Source organism: Salvelinus namaycush, unplaced genomic scaffold (assembly GCF_016432855.1).
Source record: "Salvelinus namaycush isolate Seneca unplaced genomic scaffold, SaNama_1.0 Scaffold35, whole genome shotgun sequence".
Taxonomy (NCBI): Eukaryota; Metazoa; Chordata; class Actinopteri; order Salmoniformes; family Salmonidae; genus Salvelinus; species Salvelinus namaycush.
Window position 1 is genome coordinate 201,775 of NW_024060452.1, and position 19,630 is coordinate 221,404.

The window sequence follows — 19,630 nt, forward strand, 5'->3', positions numbered from 1 at the left end:
TGTCCTGTGTGCGTCTCTGTCTCTCTTGTCCTGTGTGCGTCTCTGTCTCTCTTGTCCTGTGTGCGTCTCTGTCTCTCTTGTCCTGTGTGCGTCTCTGTCTCTCTTGTCCTGTGTGCGTCTCTGTCTCTCTTGTCCTGTGTGCGTCTCTGTCGCTCTTGTCCTGTGTGCGTCTCTGTCGCTCTTGTCCTGTGTGCGTCTCTGTCGCTCTTGTCCTGTGTGCGTCTCTGTCTCTCTCTCTCTCTCTCTCCAGGATCACATGTTTAAGATTGGTACGGAGCTCATGAAACACACGGAGGAAGAGTTCACCTTTAATGAGGGGTTAAAGTTCAACTTCAAGGGTTATGAGGTCAGTAATATCCACCTCTAGTTGAGACAACACAGGTTTTACATCCCAGCGCCCCACATGAGCAGTACAAGTCTTTTCCCTCAGTCCCAAAGACATTCACCTCCAGCCTCCAGCCAGTACTCCAACTCTTTCTGTCTCTCTCTGTCTCTCCACCCATCTGTTTTCATACTGAGTTTGAGAGGCTGCCAGTATGGAGTTAAAAGCTATTGAGCTGCGAGTCACAGCACTGCTACCCACTGTGGGGGGGGTTTAATTGGGTTTAATCAAAAGCACATCAGATGGGGAGTCTATTTTGGAAGAAAATTTAAAAAAAAACTTGCCCAGAAAAATTCCCTTACGTGTTGTGTGCGTTTTGGATTGTGTGTGCATGTCAGTGTTTTCATTAGGAAAATGTGGTGCCGGATATTTGACAGGAAGTATTATAATTTAAGACGTTTGAGAAATTTCCCGGACCCGTATGCATTGGGTGGTAACCTGATTAGGGCGTCCACCCACGGTGCTCAGAATGACAGAAATAACATTTACATTATGGTAATTCATCTTAACAGAACATGCAACTCAAGGATGCAACGATGCTCACGTGGAGATGATAGAATAACTGTCCACACTGACTTTTCCTCAGCCAACAAGACGAGTTAAGAACAGCAGAATCACCAGCCTGTCAATCTAATATCCCCCATAATAGAACAGTTGACCTATTGGTCAGCTTGTGATTCTGTGGGAGAAAGAAACAGCCTTTTCCTAACAGACTCTGGGACAGTTGTGGGACGATAGATCCCCAATTCATACAACCAGGAGTCCTAGATTACATAGGAATATATATTTTATAAGCAATGAGTCTGATGTAACAGATCAAAATGTTGAACTTGTGATGTTGAGAAACATGTTTTTCTTCCCAGTAGGCTAGGTGAGGTGGTTCGTCCCATAATGCAGTTAGTGGGAAAACACTTCTTCTCCCGGACAGTTTTATTCATCGCTTTTCCTTTTTTTTTAATCGGCCAAAAGCCAGCTATCACCAGCTATCAGAAACCCTGGTGTGTGTGTGTGTGTGTGTGTGTGTGTGTGTGTGTGTGTGGGTGGGTGGGGGGGGGGGGGGGGGGGGGGGGGGGGGGGGTCCTGTGTGAGCGAAAGAAAGAGCCAGCAAGTGTGTTTTGACATGTCTCTGGCCCTCAGTAACTCAGATGTCAGTTTTCTCTGTTGTGTATATCCTGTGTGTTAGTTTGCCTACGACAAGGAGCAGGAGGTCAATGTGTCCTTCCACATCAAAGACAGAGACTCAGAGAAGAAGATTGACAGCACTCTGACTGGTGAGTCAGACCGTCTGACACACACTGGAGTTGATGCAGCACTGCTGTTCAATGCACTGTTCTAACAACTGTCTGAATACAACCAGGATTATTCTGCTCACACTGTTGATCCATTTCAACTCTTTCACCTTAATGGACCTGCGTTGGATAACCCGAGTATTGGACATGTTTAATATTCAGCCATTATTATTATTCAATCAGTTTTTTGGACAAAGGTCAAGCTTATTTGAATAAGATGTGAACCCTGTACAGACTGGTGGGTTATTGGTATGGAGCTGTTGTTTGATCTCTTTCCCCTCCTTGCCCCCCCTGCTTCTCTCCCCTCCCACTCTCCCCCTCCTCTCAACCCCCCCTGCTTCTCTCCCCTCCCACTCTCCCCCTCCTCCTCTCTCCATTCTACCTTCTTCTCTGACTCTATCCTCCTCTGTCCCATTCTACCCTCCTCCTCTCTCCCTTTCTACCCTCTCCGCTCTCCCCCTCCTCCTCTCTCCCATTCTACCCTCCTCTCTCCCCCCCTCCTCCTCTCTCCCTTTCTACCCTCCTCCTCTCTCCCATTCTACCCTCCTCTCTCCCCCCCTCCTCCTCTCTCCCTTTCTACCCTCTCCTCTCTCCCCCTCCTCCTCTCTCCCATTCTACCCTCCTCTCTCCCTTTCTACCCTCTCCTCTCTCCCCCTCCTCCTCTCTCCCATTCTTCCATCTCCTTTCTCTCCTCTCACTCTATCCTCCTCTCTCCCCCTCCTCCTCTCTCCCATTCTACCCTCCTCTCTCACCCTCCTCCTCTCTCCCATTCTTCCATCTCCTTTCTCTCCTCTCACTCTACCCTCCTCTCTCACCCTCCTCCTCCTCTGCTCTCCATCTCTTAGTGGTGCTGTATAACTGTTCTCTGGGTCGTGAGGACTGCAGCCTGTGTAAGAACGCCGACCCCAAATACAGCTGTGTGTGGTGTGCCAACATGAGGTCCTGTGTGTACAGAGAATTGTGCGGGTCCCAGGAACCAGCGCAGTGCCCCGACCCCAAGATCACTGACGTGAGAACAGTCTCTCTCTCTGATTATCACTAGAGGTGTTCTCCTCTGTCTGGTCACAACTGTATGGTCTGGTGCACTCTTCCTTCCTGTCTTCTTTCCTTTAGCTGTCACTGTCCTACTCTTCTCTTACACATGCTGTCCTCCTCAACTTTCTCATGTTCAATTTGGTTTAAATAATTCAAAAACAAAGTGTTGGAGAAGAAAGTAAAAGTGAAATATGTGCGATGTAAGAAAGCTAACGTTTAAGTTCCTTGCTCAGAACATGAGAACATATGAAAGCTGGTGGTTCCTTTTAACATGAGTCTTCAATATTCCCAGTTAAGATGTTTTAGGTTGTAGTTATTATAGGAGTATTTCTCTCCATACCATTTGTATTTCATATCCCTTTGACTATTGCATGTTCTTATAGGCACTATAGTACTGCCAGCCTAATCTCCGGAGTTGATAGGCTTGAAGTCATAAACAGCGCAATGCTTGAGGCACAGCGAAGAGCTGCTGGCAACCGCAGGAAAGTGCTGTTTGAATGAATGCTTACGAGCCTGCTGCTGCCTACCACCGCTCAGTCAGACTGCTCTATCCAAGATCAAATCATAGACTTAATTATAATATAATAACACAGAGATACTAGCCTTGTGGTATTAATATGGTCAAATCTAGAAACAATCATTTCGAAGAAACAAAACGTTTATTTTTTCAGTGAAATACGGAACCGTTCCGTATTTTATCAAACGCGCGGCAACCCTAAGTCTAAATATTGCTGTTACATTGCACAACCTTCAATGTTATGTCATAATCATGTAAAATTCTGGCAAATTAATTACGGTCTTTGTTAGGAAGAAATGGTCTTCACACAGTTCGCAACGAGTCAGGCGGCCCAAACTGCTGCATATACCCTGACTCTGCTTGCACAGAACGCAAGAGAAGTGAAACAATTTCCCTAGTTAAAATAAATTCATATTAGCAGGCAATATTAACTAAATATGCAGGTTTAAAAAATGTACTTGTGTATTGATTTTAAGAAAGGCATTGATGTTTATGGTTAGGTACATTGGTGCAACGACAGTGCTTTCGCGAATGTTAAATCACCACCCGTTTGGAGAAGTAGGCTGTGATTCGATGATAAATTAACAGGCACCGCATTGATTATATGCAACGCAGGACAAGCTAGATAAACTAGTAATATCATCAACCATGTGTAGTTAGCTAGTGATTATGTTAAGATTGATGTTTTTTATAAGATAAGTTTAATGCTAGCTAGCAACTTACCTTGGCTCCTTGCTGCACTCACATAACAGGTAGTCAGCACGACCGATCACTACAATATACACACTGAACTACTACTGTAATGACTGTTCACTACTATATACACACTGAACTACTACTGTAATGACTGTTCACTACTATATACACACTGAACTACTACTGTAATGATTGTTCACTACTATATACACACTGAACTACTACTATAACGACCGATCACTACTATATACACACTGAACTACTACTGTAATGACTGTTCTACTATATACACACTGAACTACTACTGTAATGACTGTTCTACTATATACACACTGAACTACTACTGTAACGACTGTTCACTACTATATACACACTGAACTACTACTGTAACGACTGTTCACTACTATATACACACTGAACTACTACTGTAATGACTGTTCACTACTATATACACACTGAACTACTACTGTAACGACCGTTCACTACTATATACACACTGAACTACTACTGTAACGACCGTTCACTACTATATACACACTGAACTACTACTGTAACGACCGTTTCACTACTATATACACACTGAACTACTACTGTAACGACCGTCACTACTATATACACACTGAACTACTACTGTAACGACTGTTCACTACTATATACACACTGAACTACTACTGTAACGACCGATCACTACTATATACACACTGAACTACTACTGTAACGACTGTTCACTACTATATACACACTGAACTACTACTGTAACGACGTTCACTACTATATACACACTGAACTACTACTGTAACGACTGTTCACTACTATATACACACTGAACTACTACTGTAACGACTGTTCACTACTATATACACACTGAACTACTACTGTAATGACTGTTCTACTATATACACACTGAACTACTACTGTAATGACTGTTCACTACTATATACACACTGAACTACTGTAATGACTGTTCACTACTATATACACACTGAACTACTACTGTAATGACTGTTCTACTATATACACACTGAACTACTACTGTAATGACTGTTCACTACTATATACACACTGAACTACTACTGTAATGACTGTTCTACTATATACACACTGAACTACTACTGTAATGAGTGTTCACTACTATATACACACTGAACTACTATTAACCTGTTCTACTATATACACACTGAACTACTACTGTAATGACTGTTCTACTATATACACACTGAACTACTACTGTAACGACTGTTCACTACTATATACACACTGAACTACTACTGTAATGACTGTTCTACTATATACACACTGAACTACTACTGTAACGACTGTTCACTACTATATACACACTGAACTACTACTGTAACGACCGTTCTACTATATACACACTGAACTACTACTGTAATGAGTGTTCACTACTATATACACACTGAACTACTACTGTAATGACTGTTCTACTATATACACACTGAACTACTACTGTAATGACTGTTCACTACTATATACACACTGAACTACTACTATATACACACTGAACTACTACTGTAATGACTGTTCACTACTATATACACACTGAACTACTACTGTAACGACTGTTCACTACTATATACACACTGAACTACTACTGTAACGACCGTTCTACTATATACACACTGAACTACTGTAACGACCGTTCTACTATATACACACTGAACTACTACTGTAACGACTGTTCTACTATATGCACACTGTACTACTGTAACGACTGTTCAGTGCGTATATAGTAGTGAACTACTACTGTAAGGACCGTTCACTACTATATACACACTGAACTACTACTGTAATGACTGTTCACTACTATATACACACTGAACTACTACTGTAATGACTGTTCACTACTATATACACACTGAACTACTACTGTAACGACCGTTCACTACTATATACACACTGAACTACTACTGTAACGACCGATCACTACTATATACACACTGAACTACTACTGTAACGACTGTTCACTACTATATACACACTGAACTACTACTGTAACGACCGTTCACTACTATATACACACTGAACTACTACTGTAACGACCGTTCACTACTATATACACACTGAACTACTACTGTAACGACTGTTCACTACTATATACACACTGAACTACTACTGTAATGACTGTTCTACTATATACACACTGAACTACTACTGTAATGACTGTTCACTACTATATACACACTGAACTACTACTGTAATGACTGTTCACTACTATATACACACTGAACTACTACTGTAATGACTGTTCTACTATATACACACTGAACTACTACTGTAACGACTGTTCACTACTATATACACACTGAACTACTACTGTAACGACCGTTCTACTATATACACACTGAACTACTACTGTAATGAGTGTTCACTACTATATACACACTGAACTACTACTGTAATGACTGTTCTACTATATACACACTGAACTACTACTGTAATGACTGTTCTACTATATACACACTGAACTACTACTGTAACGACTGTTCACTACTATATACACACTGAACTACTACTGTAATGACTGTTCTACTATATACACACTGAACTACTACTGTAACGACTGTTCACTACTATATACACACTGAACTACTACTGTAACGACCGTTCTACTATATACACACTGAACTACTACTGTAATGAGTGTTCACTACTATATACACACTGAACTACTACTGTAATGACTGTTCTACTATATACACACTGAACTACTACTGTAATGACTGTTCACTACTATATACACACTGAACTACTACTATATACACACTGAACTACTACTGTAATGACTGTTCACTACTATATACACACTGAACTACTACTGTAACGACTGTTCTACTATATGCACACTGTACTACTGTAACGACTGTTCAGTGCGTATATAGTAGTGAACTACTACTGTAAGGACCGTTCACTACTATATACACACTGAACTACTACTGTAATGACTGTTCACTACTATATACACACTGAACTACTACTGTAATGACTGTTCACTACTATATACACACTGAACTACTACTGTAATGACTGTTCACTACTATATACACACTGAACTACTACTGTAACGACTGTTCAGTGCGTATATAGTAGTGAACTACTACTGTAACGACCGTTCACTACTATATACACACTGAACTACTACTGTAATGACTGTTCACTACTATATACACACTGAACTACTACTGTAATGACTGTTCACTACTATATACACACTGAACTACTACTGTAACGACTGTTCAGTGCGTATATAGTAGTGAACTACTACTGTAACGACCGTTCACTACTATATACACACTGAACTACTACTGTAATGACTGTTCACTACTATATACACACTGAACTACTACTGTAACGACCGTTCACTACTATATACACACTGAACTACTACTGTAATGACTGTTCACTACTATATACACACTGAACTACTACTGTAACGACTGTTCAGTGCGTATATAGTAGTGAACTACTACTGTAACGACCGTTCACTACTATATACACACTGAACTACTACTGTAATGACTGTTCACTACTATATACACACTGAACTACTACTGTAATGACTGTTCACTACTATATACACACTGAACTACTACTGTAACGACCGTTCACTACTATATACACACTGAACTACTACTGTAATGACTGTTCACTACTATATACACACTGAACTACTACTGTAACGACGTTCACTACTATATACACACTGAACTACTACTGTAACGACCGTTCACTACTATATACACACTGAACTACTACTGTAACGACCGTTCACTACTATATACACACTGAACTACTACTGTAATGACTGTTCACTACTATATACACACTGAACTACTACTGTAACGACCGTTCACTACTATATACACACTGAACTACTACTGTAACGACCGTTCACTACTATATACACACTGAACTACTACTGTAATGACTGTTCACTACTATATACACACTGAACTACTACTGTAACGACTGTTCACTACTATATACACACTGAACTACTACTGTAACGACCGTTCACTACTATATACACACTGAACTACTACTGTAACGACCGATCACTACTATATACACACTGAACTACTACTGTAACGAACGTTCACTACTATATACACACTGAACTACTACTGTAATGACTGTTCACTACTATATACACACTGAACTACTACTGTAACGACCGTTCACTACTATATACACACTGAACTACTACTGTATCGACCGTTCACTACTATATACACACTGAACTACTACTGTAACGACTGTTCACTACTATATACACACTGAACTACTACTGTAACGACCGTTCACTACTATATACACACTGAACTACTACTGTAACGACTGTTCACTACTATATACACACTGAACTACTACTGTAACGACCGTTCACTACTATATACACACTGAACTACTACTGTAATGACTGTTCACTACTATATACACACTGAACTACTACTGTAATGACCGTTCTACTATATACACACTGAACTACTACTGTAACGACCATTCACTACTATATACACACTGAACTACTACTGTAATGACTGTTCACTACTATATACACACTGAACTACTACTGTAATGACTGTTCTACTATATACACACTGAACTACTACTGTAACGACTGTTCACTACTATATACACACTGAACTACTACTGTAATGACCGTTCACTACTATATACACACTGAACTACTACTGTAATGACCGTTCACTACTATATACACACTGAACTACTACTGTAATGACCGTTCACTACTATATACACACTGAACTACTACTGTAACGACCGTTCACTACTATATACACACTGAACTACTACTGTAACGACCGTTCACTACTATTTACACACTGAACTACTACTGTAATGACTGTTCTACTATATACACACTGAACTACTACTGTAACGACCGTTCACTACTATTTACACACTGAACTACTACTGTAATGACTGTTCTACTATATACACACTGAACTACTACTGTAACGACCGTTCACTACTATTTACACACTGAACTACTACTGTAATGACTGTTCTACTATATACACACTGAACTACTACTGTAACGACCGTTCACTACTATATACACACTGAACTACTACTGTAACGACCGTTCACTACTATATACACACTGAACTACTACTGTAATGACTGTTCTACTATATACACACTGAACTACTACTGTAACGACCGTTCACTACTATTTACACACTGAACTACTACTGTAATGACTGTTCTACTATATACACACTGAACTACTACTGTAACGACTGTTCACTACTATATACACACTGAACTACTACTGTAATGACCGTTCACTACTATATACACACTGAACTACTACTGTAATGACCGTTCACTACTATATACACACTGAACTACTACTGTAATGACTGTTCACTACTATATACACACTGAACTACTGTAATGACTGTTCACTACTATATACACACTGAACTACTACTGTAACGACCGTTCACTACTATATACACACTGATGGCACTGACCTTTATATATTAATCTACCACACATCTAAATCATTCTCTCCCTCTCTCTCATCCCTCTCTCTCATCCCTCTCTCTCATCCCTCTCTCTCTCTCATCCCTCTCCTTCTCTCTCATCCCCCCACAGATCATCCCTCGTTTTGGGCCTCTGAACGGTGGGATAATGGTGACCATTAAAGGGTCTAACCTGGGCATAAAGGAGGAGGACATTAAGAAGGTGACGGTGGCTGGAGTGGACTGTGTTCACCAGGGGGACAGATACTCTGTCTCCACCAGGTATAGTGATAGTGGGGGGGCAGAGTCACATCCCTGTAATCACGGCCGGTCCGCTCATTAGGCAGGATTAGGCGTCTGCCTATGGCGGCAGATTGATGAGGACGCCATTTTCTGTTCTAAACTGCCCGAGACCCACCTCCAACAACAACACATAAAACCTGACATAATTCTGCCCCGGAACAATGACAGTTGGTGGCATATGGGCTTTTTAGGTGAGCGCTGATGCCGCCCTGTAATAAGCAGTGCCCACTTTGTCAAAGGCAGGCCTCTCCGGAGTGCTGTTGGAGAGATGCGTCACTGAAGCTCCACCAACGTTCAGTTAGAAAATGAATCTAACATAAATAATGTAGCAGATAGAGGATATGGTAGAAAGAGTATGTGGCCTTTTCTGTAGCCTTCAGGCTGGAGATTAAATGTATGACAATGTAATGAGATGGACACTTTTTACATCGTGCAGGTTTCTCCAATCAAATAGCCTAACCTAAATGGAAACCAATCAAATAAAAAATCAGCTGTGATGTTAACAAACAACATATCCTAAAAACAAGACAGGTCAAAGTAAAATAGACAATAAAATGGACAAAGAGGAAGTAAAATGGACAATCCCAGCTGTTGTCCAGGAGTTTCATCCCATTGTCATGATCAGTGGTTTCAAGTTTGTATCCGTCAATTTTTGTCAAGTTGACAAGATTGTGCAAAGCTGTCATCAAGGCAAAGGGTGGCGACTTTTTAAGAATCTCAAATATATAAAATATATTTTGAGTAACACTTTTTTTGGTTACTACATGATTTCATATGTGTTATTTCATGGTTTTAATGTCTTCACTATAATTATACAATGTAGAAAATAATACAAATAAAAACCCTTGAATGAGTGCAGTAGGTGTCCAAACTATTGACTGCTACTGTACATCTTTTCAACTTTAATTCACAACCGAAAATGAACCTGATTTAATCGTCTAGAAAATACTTATTTTAGATGTCTTTTCAACATCATTTTGCTTACTGGGACTATTCTAGGTTTGTGAAGGGGGGGGTGGCATTTTTTGGTCTCGCTAGAATGGCAAGGACCGGTCCTGCCTTTAATGTACTTTTATGTCCAGTGAATAACATATTTCATTAAACACAACATTTCGATGTACAGTATGTCTGCTTGTGTGTGTGGTGGAGTAACCAGGCCTTTGTCTTACCCCAGCTGTTCTGTGTCTTCTCCAGTGTTGTGTGTGAGATCGGTCCGGTCCGGCCTCCTGCTTCAGTGGACCTCCCAGGTCCCATCAAGCAGGGGGTAGTGGAGGTGGAGGTGGAGGGGGGCAGGAGAGGACGTTCAGAGGTCCTCTTCACCTATAGGGTAGGTTTCATACAGTTACAGGGCCATTCTTTACCCCAACATGAATCCTAACTGTTGTAAGAGTCGACCCCACACTGGAGGAGTGATCTGACGTTTCATACTGTACATGGCTCTTAGTGTGTTAAAGCTCTGCTCAGTGCTCATACAGCCACTATGTTAGTCTCTCTCTGCTGGTTTTACATCTTCACGTTCATCAATGTTCTCAGAAGATGCTCTTAGAATTCAGAATAGCATCTGTTGAAAGGAAACAGAATTTAACGGGGATTTACTCAAGAACAGGATTTACTCAAAAACACATCTATACTGTGAGCCTATTTTACTTCATGGTAAATATTTACACTCATTTATTTTGGGGTTCATATTTTCTTGTTTGTTTGTTTCTGCCAAAATAACAATGTCCCCATGAGAATGTACTGAGCTTGAAAAGCTATTTTTCTTTATTATAGATTTGATCAAAGCGTCAGATTTTCTAGGGAACATAACATTCTTTTGCTCTCTCGCTCTCGTTTGCTCTCTCGCTCTCGTTTGCTCTCTCTCGCTCTCGTTTGCTCTCTCTCGCTCTCGTTTGCTCTCTCTCGCTCTCGTTTGCTCTCTCTCGCTCTCGTTTGCTCTCTCTCGCTCTCGTTTGCTCTCTCTCGCTCTCGTTTGCTCTCTCTCGCTCTCGTTTGCTCTCTCTCGCTCTCGTTTGCTCTCTCTCGCTCTCGTTTGCTCTCTCTCGCTCTCGTTTGCTCTCTCTCGCTCTCGTTTGCTCTCTCTCGCTCTCGTTTGCTCTCTCTCGCTCTCGTTTGCTCTCTCTCGCTCTCGTTTGCTCTCTCTCGCTCTCGTTTGCTCTCTCTCGCTCTCGTTTGCTCTCTCTCGCTCTCGTTTGCTCTCTCTCGCTCTCGTTTGCTCTCTCTCGCTCTCGTTCGCTCTCTCGCGCTCTCGTTCGCTCTCTCGCGCTCTCGTTCGCTCTCTCGCGCTCTCGTTCGCTCTCTCGCGCTCTCGTTCGCTCTCTCGCGCTCTCGTTCGCTCTCTCGCGCTCTCGTTCGCTCTCTCGCGCTCTCGTTTGCTCTCTCTCGCGCTCTCGTTTGCTCTCTCTCGCGCTCTCGTTTGCTCTCTCTCGCGCTCTCGTTTGCTCTCTCTCGCGCTCTCGTTTGCTCTCTCTCGCGCTCTCGTTTGCTCTCTCTCGCGCTCTCGTTTGCTCTCTCGCGCTCTCGTTTGCTCTCTCGCGCTCTCGTTAGCTCTCTCTCTCGCTCTCGTTAGCTCTCTCTCTCGCTCTCGTTCGCTCTCTCTCTCGCTCTCGTTAGCTCTCTCTCTCGCTCTCGTTAGCTCTCTCTCTCGCTCTCGTTAGCTCTCTCTCTCGCTCTCGTTTGCTCTCTCTCTCGCTCTCGTTTGCTCTCTCTCTCGCTCTCGTTTGCTCTCTCTCTCGCTCTCGTTTGCTCTCTCTCTCGCTCTCGTTTGCTCTCGCTCTCGTTTGCTCTCGCTCTCGCTCTCGTTTGCTCTCGCTCTCGCTCTCGTTTGCTCTCGCTCTCGCTCTCGTTTGCTCTCGCTCTCGTTTGCTCTCGCTCTCGCTCTCGTTTGCTCTCGCTCTCGCTCTCGTTTGCTCTCGCTCTCGCTCTCGTTTGCTCTCGCTCTCGCTCTCGTTTGCTCTCGCTCTCGCTCTCGTTTGCTCTCGCTCTCGCTCTCGTTTGCTCTCGCTCTCGCTTGCTCTCGCTCTCGCTCTCGTTTGCTCTCGCTCTCGCTCTCGCTTGCTCTCGCTCTCGCTTGCTCTCGCTCTCGTTTGCTCTCGCTCTCGTTTGCTCTCTCTCTCGCTCTCGTTTGCTCTCTCTCTCGCTCTCGTTTGCTCTCTCTCTCGCTCTCGTTTGCTCTCTCTCTCGCTCTCGTTTGCTCTCTCTCTCGCTCTCGTTTAATGTCTTCACTATAATTATACAATGTAGAAAATAATACAAATAAAAACCCTTGAATGAGTGCAGTAGGTGTCCAAACTATTGACTGCTACTGTACATCTTTTCAACTTTAATTCACAACCGAAAATGAACCTGATTTAATCGTCTAGAAAATACTTATTTTAGATGTCTTTTCAACATCATTTTGCTTACTGGGACTATTCTAGGTTTGTGAAGGGGGGGGTGGCATTTTTTGGTCTCGCTAGAACGGCAAGGACCGGTCCTGCCTTTAATGTACTTTTATGTCCAGTGAATAACATATTTCATTAAACACAACATTTCGATGTACAGTATGTCTGCTTGTGTGTGTGGTGGAGTAACCGGGCCTTTGTCTTACCCCAGCTGTTCTGTGTCTTCTCCAGTGTTGTGTGTGAGATCGGTCCGGTCCGGCCTCCTGCTTCAGTGGACCTCCCAGGTCCCATCAAGCAGGGGGTAGTGGAGGTGTCGCTCTCGCTCTCGTTTGCTCGCTCTCGCTCTCGTTTGCTCGCTCTCGTTTGCTCGCTCTCGTTTGCTCGCTCTCGTTTGCTCGCTCTCGTTCGCTCGCTCTCGTTTGCTCTCTCTCTCGCTCTCGTTTGCTCTCTCTCTCGCTCTCGTTTGCTCTCTCTCTCTCGCTCTCGTTTGCTCTCGCTCTCGTTTGCTCTCGCTCTCGTTTGCTCTCGCTCTCGTTTGCTCTCTCTCTCGCTCTCGTTTGCTCTCTCTCTCGCTCTCGTTTGCTCTCTCTCTCGCTCTCGTTTGCTCTCTCTCTCGCTCTCGTTTGCTCTCTCTCTCGCTCTCGTTTGCTCTCTCTCTCGCTCTCGTTTGCTCTCTCTCTCGCTCTCGTTTGCTCTGTCGCTCTCGTTTGCTCTCTCTCTCGCTCTCGTTTGCTCTCTCTCTCGCTCTCGTTTGCTCTCTCTCTCGCTCTCGTTTGCTCGCTCTCGTTTGCTCTCTCTCGTTTGCTCTCGCTCTCGTTTGCTCTCGCTCTCGTTTGCTCTCTCGCTCTCGTTTGCTCTGTCGCTCTCGTTTGCTCTGTCGCTCTCGTTTGCTCTCTCTCTCGCTCTCGTTTGCTCTGTCGCTCTCGTTTGCTCTCTCTCTCGCTCTCGTTTGCTCTCTCGCTCTCGTTTGCTCTCTCGCTCTCGTTTCTCGTTGTTCAGTAGCTGTGTTGTGGTGTTCAGTAGTTGTGTTGTGGTGATAAAGTACTAAGTGGTGTTCAGTAGCTGTGTTGTGGTGATAAAGTACTAAGTGGTGTTCAGTAGCTGTGTTGTGATGATAAAGTACTAAGTGGTGTTCAGTAGCTGTGTTGTGGTGATAAACTACTAAGTGTTGCTCAGTAGTTGTGTTGTGATGATAAAGTACTAAGTGGTGTTCAGTAGCTGTGTTGTGATGATAAAGTACTAAGTGGTGTTCAGTAGCTGTGTTGTGGTGATAAACTACTAAGTGTTGCTCAGTAGTTGTGTTGTGATGATAAAGTACTAAGTGGTGTTCAGTAGTTGTGTTGTGGTGTTCAGTAGCTGTGTTGTGGTGATAAACTACTAAGTGTTGCTCAGTAGCTGTGTTGTGATGATAAACCAGTGAAGGGGAATGGGATGTGACATGAGGTCTAACTGGTGGTCCCAGTGGGCTCTCGGTGGTTAGACGGTGGGCCCTGGGTGGTTAGACGGTGTGCCCTGGGTGGTTAGACGGTGTGCCCTGGGTGGTTAGACGGTGGGCCCTGGGTGGTTAGACGGTGGGCCCTGGGTGGTTAGACGGTGGGCCCTGGGTGGTTAGACGGTGGGCCCTGGGTGGTTAGACGGTGGGCCCTGGGTGGTTAGACGGTGGGCCCTGGGTGGTTAGACGGTGGGCCCTGGGTGGTTAGACGGTGGGCCCTGGGCCGTTAGACGGTGGGCCCTGGGCCGTTAGACGGTGGGCCCTGGGCCGTTAGACGGTGGGCCCTGGGCCGTTAGACGGTGGGCCCTGGGCCGTTAGACGGTGGGCCCTGGGCGGTTAGACGGTGGGCCCTGGGCGGTTAGACGGTGGGCCCTGGGCTGGTAGACGGTGGGCCCTGGGTTGGTAGACGGTGGGCCCTGGGTTGGTAGACGGTGGGCCCTGGGTTGGTAGACGGTGGGCCCTGGGTGGTTTGACGGTGGGCCCTGGGCGGTTTGACGGTGGGCCCTGGGCGGTTTGACGGTGGGCCCTGGGTTGTTAGACGGTGGGCCCTGGGTTGTTAGACGGTGGGCCCTGGGCCGTTAGACGGTGGGCCCTGGGTCGTTTGACGGTGGGCCCTGGGCCGTTTGACGGTGGGCCCTGGGCCGTTTGACGGTGGGCCCTGGGCCGTTTGACGGTGGGCCCTGGGCCGTTTGACGTTGGGCCCTGGGCCGTTTGACGGTGGGCCGTTTGACGGTGGGCCCTGGGCCGTTAGACGGTGGGCCCTGGGCCGTTAAACGGTGGGCCCCTCTTATCCCCTCCAGGACCTAAGTATGTTCCCTTATCACTGATGTCTCATCTCTTATCCCCTCCAGGACCTAAGTATGTTCCCTTATCACTGATGTCTCATCTCTTATCCCCTCCAGGACCTAAGTATGTTACCTTATCACTGATGTCTCGTCTCTTATCCCCTCCAGGACCTAAGTATGTTCCCTTATCACTGATGTCTCGTCTCTTATCCCCTCCAGGACCTAAGTATGTTCCCTTATCACTGATGTCTCGTCTCTTATCCCCTCCAGGACCTAAGTATGTTACCTTATAACTGATGTCTCGTCTCTTATCCCCTCCAGGACCTAAGTATGTTACCTTATCACTGATGTCTCGTCTCTTATCCCCTCCAGGACCTAAGTATGTTCCCTTATCACTGATGTCTCATCTCTTATCCCCTCCAGGACCTAAGTATGTTCCCTTATCACTGATGTCTCGTCTCTTATCCCCTCCAGGACCTAAGTATGTCCCCTTATAACTGATGTCTCATCTCTTATCCCCCCCAGGACCCCATCCCTGAGACAGTTTCCCCCCTGAAGGGCCCTGCGGCTGGTGGAACAGTCATCACTATCTCTGGGAAACACCTGGATACGGCAAACAAGGATGATGTCATTGTCACCGTGGGCGGAACGCCCTGTAAAGTGTAAGGATGATCACACTTGAGTCTTCCAACCCCTGCAGTTTGCTGTCTGGACAGGTTGCCTGAGTCATGTCCTATTCAATTGTTCTCTCAAGGCCGACCTCTGAAATATATTAGCCATACAGTAATTGTGTTTGACTTGTTCCTTTGAGATGACCTTCTCTCCCCTCAATACTACGACCCCTGTTTGACCTTTCCCATGATGCTCTCTGTCCCTGTTTCTCCTTCAGGTTGTCGTTTGGCAGTGAGATCACCTGTGAGACAGGTGTATACAAGGGACAAAAGGTTCCATCGGAGCTCCTGAGAGTCTCAGTGAAGTATGGGAAGAGCACCACCAAGGACGTCCCTGACTCCTTCAACTTCCAGTACTCTGAGAACCCCAAACTCACGGACTACAGCCCCAAGACCAGCTTCGTATGGTGAGTAGAGTCCAGGCACAATGCTCCAGAAAGGGTTGAAATCAAAGCTCCTCTTTTTCTTTAAGCGAAGCTGGAGTTGAATGCAAATCAGTTTGAAGCGGATAATGAAATGACAGTTTGTTATTGGACACATTCAGGTAGTGTCTCCTTCTTTCAAAACATTTCAAAAGGTTTCTCCTGTTTTGTGCTTCCTAACATGACCCTGATATATGGTGTCTTCGTCTAGTGTTTCAGTGGAGGCAGGAGGATTACGTTTGAGTCATTTAGCAGACGTTCTTATCCAGAGCCGCATAGTTAGTGCCGTCGTCTAAGATAGCTAGGTGGGACAACCACATGGGGCGACAGGTAGACTAGTGGTTAGAGCGTTGGACTAGTAACCGGGAGGTTGCAAGATCGAATCCCCAAGCTGACAAGGTAAAAATCTGTCGTTCTGCCCCTGAACAAGGCAGTTAACCCACTGTTCCTAGGCCGTCATTGAAAATGAGAATTTGTTCTTAACTGACTTGCCTAGTTAAATAAATAAAGCAGTCATAGTACTGGAAGTACATGTTTCCTCTGTCTATATCTTCAACAACACAGCTAGTAAGAGAGAAAAGAGTCAAGTGCGAGTGTTGGTTCACAAAATATGTTTTCAGAAGACGGACAGGGATTCTGCTGTCTCAGCTTCAGGTGGAAGCTGGTTCCACCATTGGGGTGTAGGACAGAGAAGAGCTTGGACAGGGCGGGAGGCGTGGGAGAGCCATGAGACCAGAGGTGTCAGAACAGAGTACTCTGGTTGGGGTGTAGGGTTTGAACATAGCCTGAAGGTAGGGAGGACCAAGAGACCAGAGGTGGCAGGACGGAGTACTCTGGTTGGGGTGTAGGGTTTGAACATAGCCTGAAGGTAGGGAGGACCATGAGACCAGAGGTGTCAGAACAGAGTACTCTGGTTGGGGTGTAGGGTTTGAACATAGCCTGAAGGTAGGGAGGACCAAGAGACCAGAGGTGTCAGGACGGAGTGTTCTGGCTGGGGTGTAGGGTTTGAACATAGCCTGAAGGTAGGGAGGACCAAGAGACCAGAGGTGTCAGGACGGAGTGCTCTGGCTGGGGTGTAGGGTTTGAACATAGCCTGAAGGTAGGGAGGGTCAGGTCCTCTTGCTGCTCCGTAGGTAAGTACCATAGTATTGTAGTGGATTCAAGCTTTGATTGGAAGCCAGTGGAGTGTGTGGAGGAGCGGGCTGACATGGGAAAAGTTAGGAAGGTTGAACATCAGGCGGGCTCCGGCGTTCTGCTGAGTTGCACAGGTTTGATGGCACAAGCAGGGAGCCCAGCCAACAGAGAGTTGCAGTAGGATTGTGTGTTCTGTTGTATTGAGAGCTGACGTGTGTGTTGTCTGGTGTTTCAGTGGAGGCAGGAGGATCAATCAATCAATCAATCAATCGATCGTGTGTGTTGTATTGAGAGCTGATGTGTGTGTTGTCTGGTGTTTCAGTGGAGGCAGGAGGATCGTGTGTGTTGTATTGAGAGCTGACGTGTGTGTTGTCTGGTGTTTCAGTGGAGGCAGGAGGATCGTGTGTGTTGTATTGAGAGCTGACGTGTGTGTTGTCTGGTGTTTCAGTGGAGGCAGGAGGATCGTGTGTGTTGTATTGAGAGCTGACGTGTGTGTTGTCTGGTGTTTCAGTGGAGGCAGGAGGATCGTGTGTGTTGTATTGAGAGCTGACGTGTGTGTTGTCTGGTGTTTCAGTGGAGGCAGGAGGATCGTGTGTGTTGTATTGAGAGCTGACGTGTGTGTTGTCTGGTGTTTCAGTGGAGGCAGTAGGATTGTGTGTGTTGTATTGAGAGCTGACGTGTGTGTTGTCTGGTGTTTCAGTGGAGGCAGGAGGATCGTGTGTGTTGTATTGAGAGCTGACGTGTGTGTTGTCTGGTGTTTCAGTGGAGGCAGGAGGATTGTGTGTGTTGTATTGAGAGCTGACGTGTGTGTTGTCTGGTGTTTCAGTGGAGGCAGGAGGATCGTGTGTGTTGTATTGAGAGCTGACGTGTGTGTTGTCTGGTGTTTCAGTGGAGGCAGGAGGATCGTGTGTGTGGGCAGTGGTTTTGACCTCATCCAGAGAGCCACCATGAAGGTGCTGCCCTCTACTGATGACTTCTCTCAGTCCCCTCCCATTGAGGTTAGTACACACTACTCACTACTAATACAATACACCTAATGTTATCATTCTAGAGTCCACTCCTATTATACAATACACTCCATGTTATCATTCTAGAGTCCCCTCCCATTGAGGTTAGTACACACTACTCACTACTAATACAATACACCTAATGTTATCATTCTAGAGTCCCCTCCTATTATACACTATATGTTATCCATTCTAGAGTCCCCTCCTATTATACACTATATGTTATCCATTCTAGAGTCCCCTCCTATTATACACTATATGTTATCCATTCTAGAGTCCCCTCCTATTATACAATACACTACATGTTATCCATTCTAGAGTCCACTCCTATTATACAATACACCTAATGTTATCCATTCTAGAGTCCACTCCTATTATACACTCCATGTTATCATTCTAGAGTCCACTCCTATTATACAATACACTACATGTTATCATTCTAGAGTCCACTCCTATTATACAATACACTACATGTCATCATTCTAGAGTCCACTCCTATTATACACTCCATGTTATCATTCTAGAGTCCCCTCCTATTATACAATACACTACATGTTATCATTCTAGAGTCCACTCCTATTATACAATACACTACATGTCATCATTCTAGAGTCCACTCCTATTATACAATACATGTTATCATTCTAGAGTCCACTCCTATTATACAATACACTCCATGTTATCATTCTAGAGTCCCCTCCCATTGAGGTTAGTATACCATTCCACAAGTTCTGTTTCCTGCCAGTAGTGTATTCTAATCCCTCTAGTGTACACTACCCTAGCTGTGGTATTTTTCATGGCAGGTAGCTAGCATGTCCTAGTGTACACTACTCTAGCTGTGGTATTATCCATGGCAGGTAGCTAGCATGTCCTAGTGTACAGTACTCTAGCTGTGGTATTATCCATGGCAGGTAGCTAGCATGTCCTAGTGTACAGTACTCTAGCTGTGGTATTATCCATGGCAGGTAGCTAGCATGTCCTAGTGTACAGTACTCTAGCTG

At 44.8% G+C, this 19,630-nt stretch overlaps 1 protein-coding gene across 1 annotated transcript in view; it reads left to right on the plus strand.

The window, feature by feature from the left end:
* The window catches only part of LOC120040412 (plexin-B2-like), a 68,346-nt gene that overhangs the window by 25,787 nt on the left and 22,929 nt on the right, over nt 1-19,630 (plus strand). The window contains exons 9-16 of the mRNA XM_038985580.1: nt 251-346; nt 1,566-1,653; nt 2,517-2,680; nt 9,566-9,714; nt 10,930-11,062; nt 15,921-16,057; nt 16,285-16,473; nt 18,512-18,620. Coding sequence (XP_038841508.1) covers nt 251-346; nt 1,566-1,653; nt 2,517-2,680; nt 9,566-9,714; nt 10,930-11,062; nt 15,921-16,057; nt 16,285-16,473; nt 18,512-18,620 — 1,065 coding nt within the window. The remainder of the gene's footprint in view (nt 1-250; nt 347-1,565; nt 1,654-2,516; nt 2,681-9,565; nt 9,715-10,929; nt 11,063-15,920; nt 16,058-16,284; nt 16,474-18,511; nt 18,621-19,630) is intronic.